Source organism: Ixodes scapularis, unplaced genomic scaffold (assembly GCF_016920785.2).
Source record: "Ixodes scapularis isolate PalLabHiFi unplaced genomic scaffold, ASM1692078v2 PGA_scaffold3__209_contigs__length_174095766, whole genome shotgun sequence".
Classification (NCBI taxonomy): Eukaryota; Metazoa; Arthropoda; class Arachnida; order Ixodida; family Ixodidae; genus Ixodes; species Ixodes scapularis.
The window spans coordinates 15527029-15545025 of NW_024609868.1; the positions used below are offsets into that span (position 1 = coordinate 15527029).

Genomic DNA, 17997 nt, shown 5'->3' on the forward strand with positions numbered 1-17997 from the left:
CCCCAGAGGAGACAAAAAGAAGTGGCGGCGTGCCAAGAAGTGATCTAATGGCGTGTATAGTGCACCTGATATCGCCGCTCTGTTTCGTGAGCTTTGTTCCGATCACGCGCAATACTGATTCCTACCGCCGATAGCGTGCCTTCTGTTTCATTTGTTCGACTTTCCGAGTCCTCGTTTTCCGCCGAGAAACCGCTGGGGAAGAAGAGCAGAAGAGAGCGCGCGGGCACACCTGAACGCGGAGCTCTGGTTGATTAGTGGGTGGACCTTTGCCTCTACCGCACTCGTCGAACACGTTCGAATGCGAAAGCCAACCCCCCGGACGCCGGCGTTCCGCGTTCCGATGCGTTCGACGAGTCCCTCTCCGACCCACTAATCATTCCAACCATGGTTCGGCCAGTTCGGCCTTCTGACCTCACCGCGCGCGCTCGTATTCCCCTTTGTTCCGTGTGTTCCGTGTTCCGTGTTTCTTGGCGCATACAGAGAGGGCGAGTGCGTGCAGCGCGTGTACCTGCGTTCGCTGCGTTCCCTTCGATGATTGGATAATTTAGCAAAAGACCTATGAGCGATTTTCCGGACTCGTGGTTCGAAAGCGTGCGCTCGCGTAGCCTGAAGCGTTCTTCTGGGGAAAACGTGCTCGCGCTGCGAGCCTCTGGCTCTAGGGTATTTACCATCGAACTGCGAATTTCTAAATTTGCTCATAAACAGAAACCACAACCACAAAAAGCAGCACGTAAAAAGGGTATATTAACAATAGGCTTGTGAGTTGTGCATTTGGGAGAGCTCTATGGTCGGTGCAAGGTTAAGAATTCAGGGGAAGCTCCTCAAACGTATTTCCACTTTAGCATAGTTGCCTTACATCACCTTCGATTATTTCTTACGCATCAGGGTTACGTTCTTCGAGAGATACGTAACAATGTGCACAAATTCATTACAGCATTCCAGACGATTACCTAGCTAATACCTACAGCTTGGATGTTCGGAAATAACAAACAAAAAGATAGCATATTTATGATCTAGCAGCCATTCAGATCATTGGCCAATCCCTCTTTAAATAAGTGCCAAAAAAAAAAGCTTTTGGAAAGAACAGGAGAAAGCTCAGCACATTGGACGGCTCCACATCCTTCTTTGGCGCTAGGGTTAAAGAAATGCTAAACCGAAATTTGGTTTTCACAAAATAAGGTAGCAGGAATGTTCAACGGGGCGCCACAAACTCCAAAACATCATTTATGAAGCGATATCTCGAAAGGATATCCGTATTTTTGTAAAATAAGGATGCGATTGGAGTGAGAATTGCGACGTCGCGTTTCCTGCAGAATTGTTGAGGAGGAGGGAAGACGGTCTTGTTTCCTTCTCTCTTCCCGTCCTCGCGGAGTCAAAGCGAGAAGAGAAGAAAAGGAGAATCGGCGACGTCACGGGCTTTTTTGGCCTTGTTCAAGCGCGCTCTTCTTTCGCTGGAGATATCGCTTTGTGAGTGATGCTTTCGGGTTTGTAGCGCCCCGCCTAGCGCTTCCGCGCTGTTTTCTGAAATCAAAATTTCGTTTAAGGGGATCGAGGTGTTCTTCCGTATTGAATTAACCTGAGACTGGGGTAGAGAAGAAATATCAAAACGTAGGACAGAAAATAGACAGAACGACGTCTCAACGAAATAGACAGATGTCATCCTGTGCTTTCTACGTTTCGATGTTTCTTCTCTACCCCAGTCTGTAATTAATTCACCATGGTTAATATTCACCAGCTCGCCTGCACCCTTACGATTTGTTCGATGTTATTCTGTAATGCACGTACCGTCTGCTCCGCAACGGGCCATCGGGAGCGATTCAGACTGGAAGAGGACGGCGTCTTTTTGGGCATCGTTCTGGGAGAGACGCGCGACCGCTGGTGCACTGTCGCGCTCGAATCACGCGACGTGAACGCGATCGAACGTTCCGTCACGTGAACCAAGTGCTTCCTCTTTATCAACGGGCGCGGATCAGAAAAAAAGAAGGTTCTAAACTTTGACCGACTTTAAAATTAGAAGAAAAAAAAAAGGCATCAGGAATTATTGTTGTTTACCTAATGAAAAAAAAAAACGCAAGGATTGACAAAATTTTTTATATTCTTGGAGCCTTATGCGAATTTGGGTGGTTGATTTCAAGCACTCCCATCTTGTTGCCTTTGTTCTCAAGGCTAGCAGCAACGTTACTAGAACTCAGTTGGGAAACTGACATAGAGCCTGCTTTGAAAAAGTGGCTTCGATCCGTACTTGAGAACCGAACTAATGTCGATCACAACGCCACCATTTCTCCCGCAGCGGCCGCTCCGGGAACTGCACGCCTGCACGTGTCGGTTCAGGTCGAGTAGCCCAAGGGCCGGTGGCACCGTCTAGCGGTGCCATTTTGCAGCAGCAATAAAAATGAACTTCCATGTTTTAATTAGACACTAAAGGGTGGCGCTGTTATCGGTCTGGGTCTCAAGTGCGAGTTTCCCAACTGAGTGTTTTAGTAACGTTGGCTAGCAGTTTCCAATGCTCCGAAGCTAGTAAACTTCGTCTAGCTGACCTAGCATATCTTTCTCATGAGAGTGCGTGCAAATGAGACGCAAGAGCAGACGCAAGCCACAGCGTGGAGCTGCAATACTGTGAAAACTATGCTAGCCCTGACAATGTTGTACAGAAGACATTGGCGCCTAGAATAGGTAGTATCTCGAGTGAAATTTACAAAACCTAGAGGGGCCAAGAGGGAAGCGTCTTCAAGCACTCCTATAAGCACCTAGCCATGCGGGAAAGCCAACCCTGCAGAGGGGTCACGGAAGGACAATCAAAGAAAACGATGCAAAGCAGTAAGAAGCAAAAGTCTTTATTTCCCTCCAGAGCCCAGTTCAAAAGTCGGTGTGAAAGCTCGAGATCGGTGGGACCGACTGTTTTTCTCCACAAAGTGGCGATAATTTCAAAGCGGCAGCAATCGAAAAATTACGGAAAGGCAGGCCCAGCGTTGGGTCGATGCGCGTCATGTAACAGACACGGAATGTGGGCCGGTGCAATTCAAATGTGAAACCGTGCTTTCCTCTACACGCGAACGTATCGTTTGAACCCCCAGTCCCCACAGTGACAAGAGTCGGCCAACTCCACTAGCAGAAGTAAAGAAACGCTTTAACTGTAATCACCACCAGCACGAGAACGACAGGGCATCCCTTTCCCATGCTGAGGCTCCAGTACTTGCTCATTGCCTTCCGTTCGAAGCTCAGTAAACGTCCAAGTGTTATCGAAGGTAGAAAGCCTGCATCCGAGGCGGGACAACTGCGAGGCCTGCCTGCAGTTCTTGTTTTGTCGGCGACTACAGGGATGCAGACAAGTTTATACCGCTTACTGTCAGACAAGTTTGTTCTTGTTGCAGCTCGGTAAAGCAGAGGTGCTGCCGGGGCCAACGAGGTGTTTCCGACCCGTCTGCGTGCGGGGTTTGCCAAACGTGAGTCCTGGGGGGACGTGTTCGGGGGATGACGTGACAGGTTGCACATGTTGCTGGAATGAGTGGCGCTTGCCTCGATGTATTTTTCCCCCCCATGCGGCGCTTGCAACAAGCGTTGGCTTCCTCGCGCTGGCCGTCACTTTCGTTGTGAGACGGCCGGCCGGTCCTGCCTAGTTTCGGTTCTCCAAGGAACAAGGAGTCGGAAAAGGAAAATGACAGTAGTTTCAGTTCTCGCTTTGCCCTCACGTCTCGTTGCCTCATGTGACGATCACCACGAAGGCAGTCTTCCCTGTGTCACTGAGACTTCATCGACACCAGTTTTCGTTGTCTCGTCCTAGAAATAAAAGGAAAGCTATGTACAATTTGCTGTGCACAAGGGTCATTGTTTTGTTTTTTACATGCGTGTAGAGTGTATTTGCATAGGTTCACCAAAGTTCTTCATTGGTTGCTTGTAATAATAAGAATACATTTTGATACACACTATACTGCTGTTGTATATTGGGGGCTTGGGGCCAGTCCAGCTGTTTCTAAAAAATTTTCCTTGCACTGCTTTTGTTAAAAAATAAATACTTATTATTATTAAATCGAAGTTGCATCATTATCTCGGCACTACCGCTATAATGCAAGTGATGCAAAGTCCAGAGCATCGTGACAAGCGTGCAAACCAGACTGAGGGGCCTGATTTCATCTCATTTCTAAACAGTCATAGTTTAACAGGTCTTAGTAGCCATCCCCCAGTTCAAGCCGAAACACACATTACTTATGCTTGGGAGAAGAGCGTGTTGGTTTAAGTCATGGATGAAGAAAGAATAAAACAATTAAAACAGGGACAACACAACCACATCTTTCATGTGGTTGTGGTGTGGTTGTGTTGTCCCTGTTTTAATTGTTTTATTCTTTCTTCATCCATGACACATTACTTGCACTGACATCCTATCAGCTACCATCCTGGGGGTCCTGCTGAAAGATGTGGTTGTGTTGTCCCTGTTTTAATTGTTTTATTCTTTCTTCATCCATGACACATTACTTGCACTGACGTCCTATCAGCTACCATTCTGGGGGTCCTGCTGCTAAGTGCATAAACAGTCATATTCACTTTGTACTATCTGACTTGCCCTCATCATCGAGGACAGGTAGAAATGACCACGAGTATGCTGAGATGACATCACATGCAAGCCACGTAAAGTATGCTTCTGCAGTAGGAAACCAACCAAGATGACATTGTGTCATATGGCCCTCTGCGAGCCTCTGAGATTTGCGACGGGTGTTAACAATATGACTAGTATCGTTAACACCCATTGCAGATCTTGTTACCATCGCTGTGCCAGGTTTTGAACTATATACATTATCATATGACGAGTGTGCGGCGCTATGCCATAAAATAGTTTCTTTTAAGTGTACCACATCTTTGGTGGCAACAAAGTACCGTGATATACCGAGCAAGCGCCCACGTCACAGTAAGCCTCGCTACTTAAGACATGTTTGAAAAATGGGCGATGAATATATCAAGCACCCACCCAACTTCTGCACCCACCTATGCAACAAAGCCGCTTCTCCACGTCTTTCATTTCCCTTAACCTGCCGATGGAATGCAGCGAAGCCCGAGCTATTATGTTCCTCTTCTGCATTTTTGCACTCTGACCAAACTAGCATCCATTCCTCAGTTTTTCAAGATTGCCTCCGAATTTTTGGAAGGAGCTTGCTCGGTACTGTGCAGTATCCCTTAAAAGGCAACTCTGGTCAATTCCAAAAATTCTGGGATTACGGGTGACTATCACGTCAAAACTACTAATAAACGATTCTATGTCATTTGTTTTCCGAAAAATTTAATGGTTTTCTTGCAAACCTCATTTAAATGAAAATCACAAAGTGAAACCGAAACATTGACCGCAGCAGGCGACATTGGTCCTGCTGGTCAGCTACTCGACATCACGCGGTACGGAGACGTCGGCTATGTCATCAACAAAAGCAGCGGACCACGCTCTCTCTTTTTCTCTCTCGCCCTTGCACTCTGCGTTTTGAAAAGTAAAGAACGAACAAAGCAATTCTTCCAGTTGTTGACGTCCCGCGCAGTGTTGGCTGTGTCCACACAGCGGCATTAGCTGTGTGAGCCGCTTCGACTTCATTTGGTCGGTTTAATGAACTTTTATGCAGAATCACGGCGTAATACTTTACGTGTAGGCTTTTCAGATGGTACGACGTAGGATGCATTGTTTTCTCAACGTCAAAGTTTGACCGGAGGGAAAGGCTCCCAAGCAAAAGTAGATGTTAATAATAAAAAACTAATCAGCCTTTTTTTCTTTTCTAAGCCTATTTTATTATTTACTACAACGATGTAAGTATGCAAACCCATAAAGGGCCTACAGTTGTTTGAAAGGCTCCTTACCTCGATTCAGCCCGGTATGAGGTGTACTCAAACCACATAACATTGGGTATCAAAGTGGTATCTCTCAGCATGAGGAGCTCGCTCACGGGCCTGAAAACAAACATGGGATGGATGGAAGTTGCAACGCCTCTCGACATCAAAATTCAATTTTCCTAACAACTCCCAGAACGTGAAGCCACTCTCTACAAAGGACATTTTTCTACCTCATGAAACGTGACAAAGATCCGCCACCCAATAGGTGGGCTAACCCAAAAGCTATTGCATGCAAGTCCAAACTGGCATTCAGGGGAAGAGAGCTATGTCATTCCCTTCAAGATTTGTTGCGAGTTACTAATGATGCGGAATTACTCGTTGCTACCCTGCGGCACAATCATCAATTAATGTGAAGCTAACACAACCAGCTCCAGTCTTGATAAACGACAGGCGTTCGAAAAAAGATCGCTAAAGCTTTCTTCTGCATCTTGCTCTGGCCCACACTTCCTATTCCTGCATGTTACTCTGTTCTAAAACGTGACAGGCTCTGAATATGTGCATACAATGTATAATCAGGATTCCACAACTGCATGTCTGCAACCAAATACAAAAGAAACACCAAAAAAAACAGAAAATTCTGTGTTATATGAAATGCTATCAAAGATTTTTTGGGAATGTCTTTGGGAGGTTTTTTGCTGTGTTGACTGACTCCTGTCTCAAACACAAGAGCTTGTATGCATCCAAAAAGAATAGTCCACCAGCATTTCTCTTTTTTTTACCATGCACACTAGTCAAAGGCTTTGCTAGAGGAAAAGAATTCCGAAAGTGACTAGTTTAAAGCGAGATAATGCAACGCCAGTAACCTTTCTAACAAAGCAAAAAGAGAGAATTGGACTTTGTTTCTCCGACAAGGACCTTTTGGATACTCTTCAATTACTTTGGCAATGCAAACCTCTAACTACCCTAATCAAAGCTCCTAACTAGAGGAAGTCAAAAGTCAAATTGGACGTTTGAGTGATTTATACAGCGTAAGGTTGGTCTGCCAGTAGGGGCGACACTGGTTTACACTGTACATAAGCAGTTTTGCCAGTGCAGTACGACTGCTAACCTGGGGTCTTTAACGTGCACCACGCAGTAGTGATACACGACCGCACGCCGGTACGATGCTCATCCAGATCGAAACGGGCAGGGGTGGGGCTCGAACCCAGGATCCCTGGGTTCTGCAGCGCGAGCTTTCGCTCTTCGCACGTCGAGCTGGGTGTGCACTTCAGCCCACTCGGCCACTGATCCCCCACCTAACTAGAGGAGCTGGTGGCCAATGCAGCAATAAACTGCTTTATCGAGGCAGCGAGTAAATGAGAAGACCACTCACCAGGACACAACGCGAGGAAAGAGGGGCGTGAGTACAAACTGGGTGACAGAAAACCAGAGGCAGGCAAGTAGCGAGCCGATCAGGGCCCCCCAGCACACCTGGGCCCATGTGTGGTACTGAAGGTACACTCTGCAACAAGAGGGATTCCCACTGAGCACTGCATCTACGTGTACAGTCAAACCCGTTTATAACGAACAGCAGGAAACTCTATGATCAGTTCGATATAGCAAAACCATTTACAACGAACTTCCACGATGTGTTCGTTGTAAGGCGAGAGCCTTCTCTTTCTTTCTCATCTCTTCGATTTCCGCCTTGTAACAACAAGCTGATTTTTTTTTTTTTTTTTTTTTTGCATTACTGCAGGTTTTTTTTAGCTTACCTTTTCTTCTGAATCGCTTCTCTTCGTAAGCTACCACTTGGGGATGAGAATTTTTTTTTTTCTGTGCGTGCGTGCAGTTTTATTTTTTTAGCTTCCCTTCCCTTCCCTTCCCCCCCCGCCCCCCCCCCTTTGATTCGCTTCTCTTCACTCAGTTTTGTTCCCAGCTTGAGCTTTTGAAATTTCCTGTCTTTCCTACTTTTTTTTTCCTGTGGGGGAGGGGGGTGGAGGGACAGGCTAGAAGACGATTGCTTGCGCGTTTTTGGAAGCCTTCCTGGGGGGAAAAGTTCGATATAGCCAATATGTTGATCGTTATAAAAAGTACTTTTTACGTGCATTTTTATTTGAACTTTTCGTGAGTTCGATATTGACAATAATTCGCTGTACGTGGGTTCGTTCTAAACAGGTTTCACTGTATTACAGGAACATCATTTTGCCACAATGCCTGGATGAGTGCTAAGTGCTGTGAACGTGCCATAACCACCAGCATTCCTGTATGAGGACAATTTAATTGTGCCTTCTGTTTCAACCTTTCATCTGCCAGAGTATAAGCAGCATAAGGTGCTAAATATTAATCAATGTGAAAAATTGTAACTGCAAGCTGGTTGCCCTAATAAAACAAAAAACAAATTATCACTTGTCTGCTTCTGTGGGGACAAAAACCGTTGAAAGGCTTGAGTCGACGTTTCCGTCTTTTGGAGAAATGCAGAGAAACTTTGGACCTGAAGAATAGCAATGCTCGTCCACAGCAGACCTTGCGTTTGGAAACTCCTCGCTGTCACATAGCTTTCAACTTGCGATAGCTAAATTTGTACTCATTTTCTTCAAAAACTGATTTGCTTTTTACTGAAGATGGTAAATTGCTGGCCCATTTATACCAGAACTAAGAAAAAATATTCAGGTCAGAAAGCACTTCAAAAGTTGGAAAACACAAATGTGTGCCTCCGATTGTAACTATGTATGAACATATCATCAATTTCCTAAACTGTGATTAAGCCTATAAGCTACAACGGAAGACATCTATTCCAAAACTTAAAACAAACAAAAATATTATATAAAATAGAGAGAAGTTCCCAACAATGAAAAGAGCTACTGAATAATTCTGTAGCTCCTATACCTTGCCCATTGCTAAGCCGACAATGCAGCGGAAGCTACGTGCTCGCTGGACCAGTCAACTGTCAGTCTTGCACCATGTGGTCGTGCTCCCTGCCCTTACTCTAGCGCAGAGGGTGGGCCAAAGGAACTGAGTATGACTGATCTGGGAAGCGTGCAGCTTTCACCGCCTTGTCAACTTAGCTGTGAAGAAAGTGAACCATGCTATCCTTAGGTATTCTAGCAATGAAAAACCTCATCAAACTTCTAGAACAAGACTTAACTGTCAGTGCTAAACTGTAAAAAGAGCCAGGACATGCGTCCAAATAGGCGGTGAGAAGCAGGTCGTACCTGCTGTATGAAACCACTCCTGCCAGCAGGAACCAGCAGACTATCACAGCATGCTTCCACAGATTCTCCCAAGGCCAGCTGCTGCTGCTGCTACCATGATGGAGGCTACAGGGAAATGGAGCCCAGGCCAGAAGGAAAGGCATGACTTGCACAGCCAGGGAAACCAAGTTACATGGGTCACATGGAAGACACCCTCAAAAGTTGGCCACCTTGTTTGAACTGCCTACCGTAAAATACCGGGCAAGCGCCCACTCAAAATTTAGAGATAATCGCGAAAAAATGGGTGATGGGCGCTTCTCCGGTCATTAATTTTACATATCGATGTACTGTGCATATATTCTCAGATCTTACAAATTCGGGTATGGGCGCTTAGTGTGGCATGGGCGGATGCACGGTATTCTACGGTATGTCCTATATTATTAGGCCTACTCGAGTGCCACCGTCAGTAAGGTATGTTTGAAGCCTAACCTATGTCACATTCGTCTGGGGCACACCGCACCGCACCGCGCTGCACCGACGATCGCGTCACGTTCGCCAGGTCGTGTTGGCGCGGCTGCACTACGTTCGCCTGGGACTTCATGTGGCGCGCAGCACCGGTGCATTGCTGCACCAGCTGCACTGTCAGAAAGAGACCATGCAGGTCCTCGCACTGCGACCTTGAGTTAACGCTCTCCGCTTCCTTCGGCACCTCCTTTCTCTCTCTCTTGCTTCATCGTCGGTCTTTCTTCCTCGTCTTACGAAACATGGCGGCCCGCAGCTCGAGAGAGTGTGATGTCGGCGCTGCTATCTTCTTTCCCTCAAGCCCTCTGCTCTAACTACGATTCCAGCAGCGACGACGGGCGTCGGTTTTTTCCTTTTCGGGAAGTGAGTGTGTGTGTGTGCGGTGCTGCTTCGGCCGCAGAGCAACCAGTCCACCATGCCGGGTAAACGTGAAGCTTTCGTCGTTCGTTGGATTCAAGACGTCGGTGAGTCTTCGGACTTCGTTTGAACTTTTCCCTGGACTTTGGGTCCCACAGTGGGGACTTTCCTTTTCTGAAATTTCCTCTTCTTTGAACCAACGAACTTGTTTCCTGGCTGCAGTTTGTGTCGCGAGCGGCGAGTTGTTCCGCGTTGTCGGGAATTGAGTGCTGTCTTGTTTTCTTCGCGGCCCCGCTGCCCGAAGGTTCATGAGCGTGTTATTGGAGTAACGCCTGTTCGCATTTCCTTCTGATGGTTTTGTTGTGTTGTCGCTGTGCGCGGCTTTTCATCGCCTAATTAAATTTCTTGTTTTTCTTTTAACCCCTGCGTGCCCTTGCCTTTGTTGATTTTCACACCGGACGTGTACCTATCGCTTGTCACCAGTCCGACAATAAAATCGCATATATGTAAACGCTCTGTTTCATAGTCCATGTGTTTTTGTTTTTACGTTGGCGGGCGAATTTTCAGTGTAACAAGTACATACTTGAACCACCCCCTGAAAGACAATTTGTTACAGTCAAATCTCGTCAATTCAAACTCTCTTAATTCAAACTTGTGGATAATTCAAGCTAACATGCAGGTCCCAGCCTATGCATCTCTATGGGAGGAAACTCCTGGTAATTCAAACTTTGCTTTATTCAAACAAATTTTCGGTCCCCCTTGAGTCTGAATTAACGAGATTCGACTGTACTTTCATTCCTCGCTAGATGGCGCGAGCCGCCGCCCCACTCTTGCGGATATTTTTTACCGTCCACCCGTTCATGTTTTGCCCTTGCAGTGACCGCACCAAGCGCGTTGCACGGCGGGATGCTTCGCGTTCACCTGGTAGTGCATCGTGGTGCACCTACACAGTGGCGTGGCCTTGGAGGTGACATTTTCTTGGTGCCGAGCGCACCCCAGACGAATGTGACACTAGTGTCCTTTCTATCGAAGCAGAAATTGAAACCTCAGTATCTGTCACCACCCCACACACAGTTCTACTAATGGTCCCTCTCGCATACTTGTTTTTGGAAAACATAAAGCTTCGTATAAATGATTACAAGTCCTTTCTGTGCGTGCGTGTGTTTCTCTTGCTAACCATAGTTCTTGCAGATGGACACTGCAGAGTTGGGGAGAGTCAATGAAGTGACTGACACCTTAATTTGACAGAGCAGATTATGTTAGTGCCAACGACTACAATCAGCTAACTCCAACAAAACAAAGTAGTTGTGCACCGTTTAACAATTAAAAATACTATATAGAGTGGAAAAAAAAAGATTTGCATCAACAAGGAATAGACAAGCAGATAAATGCCTCACAGTCTAGAACTTTAGTTTTATTATCGCTACCTTTTTCTAACAGCAAAACAACAACCTGGTACACAGGGATGGAGTGTCCCACTCACCGAATTAGCACAAAGAAGGCCAAGTAGGTTGCCACAAACCACATCAGCTGGGAGTGACTGGATGGCATGCCATACTCTGTGTAGTTATCACGAGCTGCAGGAAAAGAAAATAATGGTCATAATGATTTAGACTGAGGTGCAAAACAAACATCTAAGAATATGGGTAGTGTGCTCCCAAACAACCGAGATGGCAGCCTATCAAAGCAACATGTAAACAAATGTCATGCGAGGCAAACAGACGAATGATTGTCGTGGCAGCGTTGGACAGTGATGGAAAACAGTGCCGATACGCTTAAATTCCAAAAGATGTGTAGTCCTCTTGTCGGTTCGGGTAGGCCAAGGGGAAATGTTTGGCCGCTCTAGCAAGAACTTTGTATGGGCCATCGTAAGCAGGCTGTGGCAATCGTCGCTCCAAATCGTGGCGCATGAAAACATGTGGCAGTAGAAAGGTCCAGGCTGACGAAGATTTTCTGTCAGTGGGACTTCCGTGTGGGTGATGGACGAAGGTTGGCCATATGGTAGCATAGTTTTTCCACACAGTCAAAAGGATCAGGTAGAGAGCTTGATAGTAAAGCACAGAAGAAATCACTTGGCATGCAGAGTGGAGTGCTGTAGACCAACTCTGCTGCACTACACCCAAAGTCTAGTTTGAGAGCAGCTCTGATTCCCAACATTACAAAGTGAAGCCACTCTGTCCAGAATGTTGACTCGGGAGCAGTAATCCCTATTTTTAGCTGTCTGTGAAAACGCTCAACGAGCCCATTCGCGCTCGGATGGTACAATGTTGTCGAGATGTGGTGAAAACCAAACCGTTGTGACAATGTTCTAAATAAAGTAGACTGAAATTCCCTTCCACGGTCAGTGGTGACAGTTGTACGAACACCAAATCATACAATTCACAAAAAGAGAAATGCTTGTGTAACCAATTCAGCGGTGATTTTGGTTAGAGGAACTGCTTCAGGCCATTTGGTGAAACTATCATTGATGGTGAAGAGGTTAGCGATGGTGACAGGGGTCCAACGATGTCCATGTGGATGTTGGTGAGGCATGCATCGGGCAGCCGCATTCCGGGATGTGGTGTGGCAATGAACTTTGGTACGCTGGCAGTTTATGCAGGTGTACGCCCACTGTCGTATGTCAGAATTCATGCGGGGCCACAGGTACCGAGACAAAATCAGCCGTTCTGTCGTTTCAATACCTGCGTGTGCCAAGGAATGAAGCACACCGAAGGCTTGACGCCAGAAGACTTTAGCATGGTATGGCCGTGGTTGGCTGGTCGAAACATCATGCACTACTGCAGGCGATGATGTGTCAAGCTGCACTTCTCGGAACTGCAGCGAGCATGAGGGAGAGTTGCGCAGTGTCAGGAGCTCGGGGTCAGCTTTCTGAGAAGCTGCAAGGGTCGAGTAGTCCAAGGACGCGCATTTTATGCAAGTCGCATCAATGTTAATGTGGGAAAGTGCATCAGCAACGGCGTTCTTTTGTCCGTTGATGAACCTGATGTTGGTAGTGAATTCTAATATGAATGCCAGCTGACGTATCTCTCTTGGCGCATGAGCAGAACTGCAAGTGGCAATGGCGTACGTCAGCGGCTTATGGTCTGTTTAGGAATTCTTTACCTCCAAGGAAACGTCGGAAGTACTTGACTGCGGAGTAAATGCCAAGTTACTTGCATCCAGAAGTACTGTACTTAGTCTCTGCAGGTTGACAGTAACATAGACTAGAAGGTGGTGGGGCTCCATGATCCATCGATAAACTGTTGGCAAACTGCGCCGGTCGCTGTGTCTGAAGCATCAACCATGATGGAAGTTGGCACATCAGATCTGGGATGGGTCAGTAGAACGACTTTGGCTAGCTCTTCTTTCATCCTGTTGAAGGCTTCCTCTGCAGCACTGTTCCAGATCAGGGGTGCAGTCTTTGACTTGATTCCTGCAAGAAGTAAGTTAAGTGGGCGGAGCACCGCGGCTCGCCCGGAAGGAAACAAAGGTAGAAATTGATCAGACCAAGGAATTCCTAGAGTTGCTGACCATTGGATGGTCTTGGATAGTCCTGGAATGCTTGAACTTTTGATGTCAGAGGTTGGATTCCATTCTTGTCTAGGTGGTGTCCAAGAAAATCGAGTTCAGAAATGCCAAATCTGCATTTTTGCATATTGATAGTCATGCCAAACTCATTTAGACGCTCAGACGACTTTCATGTTCGTCGGGAGTCTTACTGAAAAGGAGAATATCATCGAGGTAGGTGAAATAAAATGAAAGGCTTCGCAGTACTTGATCCATGAATCTTTTAAAAGTTTAAGCGGCGTTCCCGGGGCCGAAAGGCATACGCACACACCCAAACAAGCAGAGAGGTGTCACGATGGCTGTTTTAGGTATGTCCGCCGGCTCGATGGGAACATGATGATAAGCCTTCACGAGATCCATCTTGGTGAAAATCGTAGCTCCTGCGATGGCCCCGGAGAAATTCTGGATGTGCAGGATTGGATGGGGGTCCGGTACAGCGACTTTGTGCACGGTAGTCACCACACGGACTTCAATCCTCAGTTTTCTTCTGGACCATATGCAGGGGAGACAACTAGTTGCTCGAGGATGGTGCCGAGCTCGAGCATATGCTCGAACTAGTTCCTTGCAACCTTAAGTTTGTCTGACGCAAGTCGTCGAAGGTGTGCGAAGACAGGTGGTCCAGTCATCTGGATAGAATGGGTAATGCTGTGTTTCTTTGATTCAGCATAAAACGCTGGTCACGTAAGCTTTGGAAACTTATGAAGGAGAGCTTCTCATCTTGTCAGTGTTATTGAGGATGGCTGAAGAAGCACGAGCTTTGGATTTTGTGCCACAATTCCTTCGATGTGTAGGTGCGTCTCTGTCTTGAAGCTGGTGTTGACGGATGTCTACAGTAAGGTTAAAAAACTAAAGTCCGCTCCAAGGATGGTAAATTTGACGTCCGCGATTATAAAATTCCAGCGGAACGTTCTTCGTAAACTGAGGTAGAGTAGGATTGATTTCTCACCATAAGTGTAGATAATTGAACCACAGGCAGCTGCCAGAGATGTCGGAGGTCGACGGTTTCGGCGGTCCTCCAGAGTTGAAGGACAAACACTAATTTGCACACCTGTACCCACAAGATAGCAAACCTTGGTGGACTTGTCAGTGACGAAGAAGAGACGGCTCTTAGCTGAACTCACCCTATTAGCCAGCTTTAATGAGTTGTTTGCGGCATCACCAAACCGGTGGTGGTTCCAGTAGGTGCGGTCTCCACTGGGAGAACGACTGCGGTTGGTGCTTTGACTGAAGCTGGAGGAGTGAGATCGATGTGTACCTGGTGTCGTACGTCGCAGTTCTGCAGCCTCTAACGAAAGCTGCTCGACTTTCAAAGAAAGGTGGTGTATGACTTTGACCAGCTTCCCATCGGTAGAGAGAGATGGCGGCTACTGCAAGGGCGGCATTTGGTGCGTGGCGTAAAGCAGTGGGGAGCTGACTTTCATGATCTTGTCTACCATCCTTGCGAGCGCTTAGAGAGATGTTGCGTCTGAGGTTGAAAGAATCATCCGTACGTTATTTGGAAGCCTTTGAAGGAAGAGCTTGTGGATGAGGGAATGGTCGAGGCTGTCTGCTCAATCTCCTATCAGTTGCTGCATGCGGTGAAGAAACTGCGACGGTTTTCGGTTGCCCAATTCTTTGGTTGTAAGTAACTGCTGCAGTCCTTTTTGTTCAGAGGCGGTGGTGCGCAGGATCAACGCGTCCCTGAGGACGTCATAAAGATTCTCCAGAAGAGAGCGGAGGAGATCTTCCATGACTGATGTTGTTGTCTGAGGTAGGGCTGTGACGACGTAGTCAAATTTGGCCCATTGTGAAGTTATCCGGTTGTTGCAGAAGAAGGCGTCGATGTGGAGAAACCAAAGTTCTGCATCCCTTGCCCAGAATTCTGGCAGCCTGAGGTAAGTGGCAGCAGTGTGCAGGGGCGCATTAGCATTCCCGGCTGCGACATTGCCAGATGATGATCCACTTGCTTTGGGGTGAGACATCTCGAAGTCTTAAGTCGGAGGTGTAGGGTGGAGCGTTCTGATAGTCCGGGTCACCAATTTATAGTCGTCGAGGCCTTTGGTTCCCAACCAAGTTAACTATTTACTTACATATGTACAAGATTACTTAAAGGGACAATGAAGGCGATTTCGGATATCTTTTTGGCAATTGAACTGGGTTCCAGGCACGTCCCAGGCAACGTTGCCCAAATTTCAGTCGAAACCAGCATTTCTGTGCCGCGTAAATCAATTCAACAGTCGCGGTAATAATCGTACCGGGATCGACTGCGACGACGCCCCGAGTTGCGGGAGAAGCTAGGAGAAGCGGAGCTCACGTGACCGTTGCGGCGCCTAGAGGCACGACATCACAAGAGACGCGTCAGCGATTGGTCGAAACTAGAGACCATCACCGTCAGGTGATGGCGGAGGCCGCCAAACACATACTCCCGTTCCGTTGGTGTTAGGTCACTGAACGGAAGCCCGAACTTGCTCGCAAGAGCGGCATTGTCGTCCATGTTGACAGATCCGACGAAACGACCGCGCCACCGCGCTGCTATAACCTACCGCGATAACCAGAGTCTTGATCTCCTAAATCCTACCGATACCGACTATTCACACTTGACGTCACTCCCTATGTCACCTACGTTTTCGGAGGCTCAGAAATGAGAATGGAGATAGTTCAGTTTCGGTTTCTCAGTTCTTTCGTAGGCACAAAAATATGTGCCACAAATGTCTACGAAAAATTGGGCAGCGTGCTAGGTTCCCAAGAAGCCTAAAAACACCATTTAAAAAAATTAAATAAAATCATCTCCATTCTTTTTTTAAGGTGAGGGCCAGCCTATGGAGTGCCGAGCCATCGCTGCCAATGCTGCTCATCGTATTCGTTCTGTGCACTCCTTGACCGTGGCTCCTGCCTCGCTCAGTGATGCATGAGCAACCTCATGGTTGGTGCGCTGCGATATGCAACAATGCCAGTCGCTACAGATGTAATTCCAAACAATCATAGGAGTGATATGCATACAACAGTCAGATGTTGAGAGGACTTGGTAAGTCCTCAAAAAGCGAAAAAGAAAAATTAATTAAAGATTTACACAGCAGACAACATACTTGTAGTGCCGGCTGCTTTTTTCATATGTAATGCTTTCCTTTTTTTCTTCATTAATACATTTCAAAGCATAAGTGAGAACAACCTACCTTTGTACGGCCTGGCTTCCTTTATCACATGTTTAAGTATGAAGTTGATGCCTTCGCTGAGTATGGTTCCACAGAGGAATGTGATCTGGATGTTACAAAGATAAAAATATATAAATTTTTATTACGTATAATTTGCTTGTCCGATGCAAAAGAGGCGTAGCTAGAAACTCGCTAACAAACAGTACAGGATGTTTAATGTGACACAGCGGTCACGACATGAATCGACAAACTTCACTCACCGTGTGCAAATCTCTCCTAAAAATAATCAGTGTGCCAAACGAAACGAGAACCACCAACGGTGAAAGGGAGATGTATGCAAGGATTTTCCCTAACCAGTCACCTGGAAAAAAAATATATATACATATTAGGTTCAGCTAGTTATTATAACGAAAATGTGAGTATTAACAACTGCAAAGACTGATTTTGTGAGGAAAAAGTTAAGACAGCAAAAACTGGGATGAGGCAGGGAGTGCCCTCAACCATTAAACGAATTAGCATATTCTTACCGCTACCTAGATAGAGGTAAGAATCTCGTACGTGGGAGCATTCTTTAGTACTTTTTTTTTATATTGTTGACGTGTTAGTAGCCAAGCTCGTTTAATCGTCGTTGAATAAGTAACATTAAATGCGTTACGAGACTCGATCGCTGAGGAACACACACGAGAAGCGCCAACCACTGCCCGTCAACGTACCGCCCACCCAAAACAAAGCATTCTCATAACGAAAGACAAGTTAAATTATAATTATTTCGCACGAGGAATAAAGAAACCGCTCCAAATTTCAAAACGCTCCAACGGTAGCGCTGCCTTCGACGGCACCAGTTTCAATTTAAACGCGAACTCTTGTTCAAGAGGGTCCTTGTACAGTACAAGTTCGTGCTGGTTTTGAAAAAGGAAGCTGCGTTCGGCGGAAGTGAGGCCGTCATCTCAGGAAACTTTGCGTTTTTCACGATTATTTGCTTTGCTCAATCGCGACGTGGAGCTATTCTCTTTTTTTTTTTTTTTTTTTTTTTTCTATTCGGTAAGGATGTGCCAAAGGCGACGATCACTGACCGCCGGTTCCTTCAACTATACACACTAAGAAACGTTTCGGACTGACCCGAAAAACCGAGCCCACGAACCAGCATGCCATGTATCCATAAATAACCGGCTACGCTACGCTTTGGACGAATTCGAAACGCCTGACTCAACGATTGATTGAGGTTGTTGGCGACCGCGCCGGGTTTCGGCCCCTTCGTTACTAGTCGTGGGGCAATTGACGGCGATAAAATCGGCTCCGAGGTGTCATACCTGCAGGGTACTCGACGTGGGTGAGAGATAAAGAGGCCCATGTTTGAACTTCGTTGTTTAAATTACTTAGATCATCGGACAGAGGACCGTTCGCAGGTCCAACGCCGGCCATGTTTTGTTTGCGAACGCACACGATCTTTCCCAGTGTTGCAAATCTGC

The 17997-nt window shown here is 46.7% G+C and overlaps 1 protein-coding gene across 1 annotated transcript; it reads right to left on the reverse strand.

Annotated features, from left to right (window-relative positions):
• Positions 1-2818: 2818 nt before the first annotated feature.
• On the reverse strand, positions 2819-17976 carry LOC8030920 (dolichyldiphosphatase 1). The gene is made up of 8 exons (XM_002403512.5): positions 17839-17976; positions 16789-16889; positions 16550-16634; positions 11335-11428; positions 8994-9098; positions 7175-7303; positions 5830-5919; positions 2819-3777 (listed from the first exon to the last, which is right to left on the reverse strand). The coding sequence occupies exons 1-8, from the start codon at positions 17948-17950 to the stop codon at positions 3738-3740; spliced, it is 756 nt and encodes a 251-aa protein (XP_002403556.3). The 5' UTR covers positions 17951-17976; the 3' UTR covers positions 2819-3737.
• Positions 17977-17997: the final 21 nt, after the last annotated feature.

Coding starts and splice junctions, on each gene's coding strand:
- LOC8030920 (XM_002403512.5), bottom strand. CDS start 17,950: ATGGCCGGCGTTGGACCTGCGAACGGTCCTCTGTCCGATGATCTAAGT. Junction 7,304..8,993: donor GGAGTGGTTTCATACAGCAG/GTACGACCTGCT, acceptor CTCTTGTTGCAG/AGTGTACCTTCAGTACCACA. Junction 5,920..7,174: donor TTTCCTCGCGTTGTGTCCTG/GTGAGTGGTCTT, acceptor GTTTGTTTTCAG/GCCCGTGAGCGAGCTCCTCA.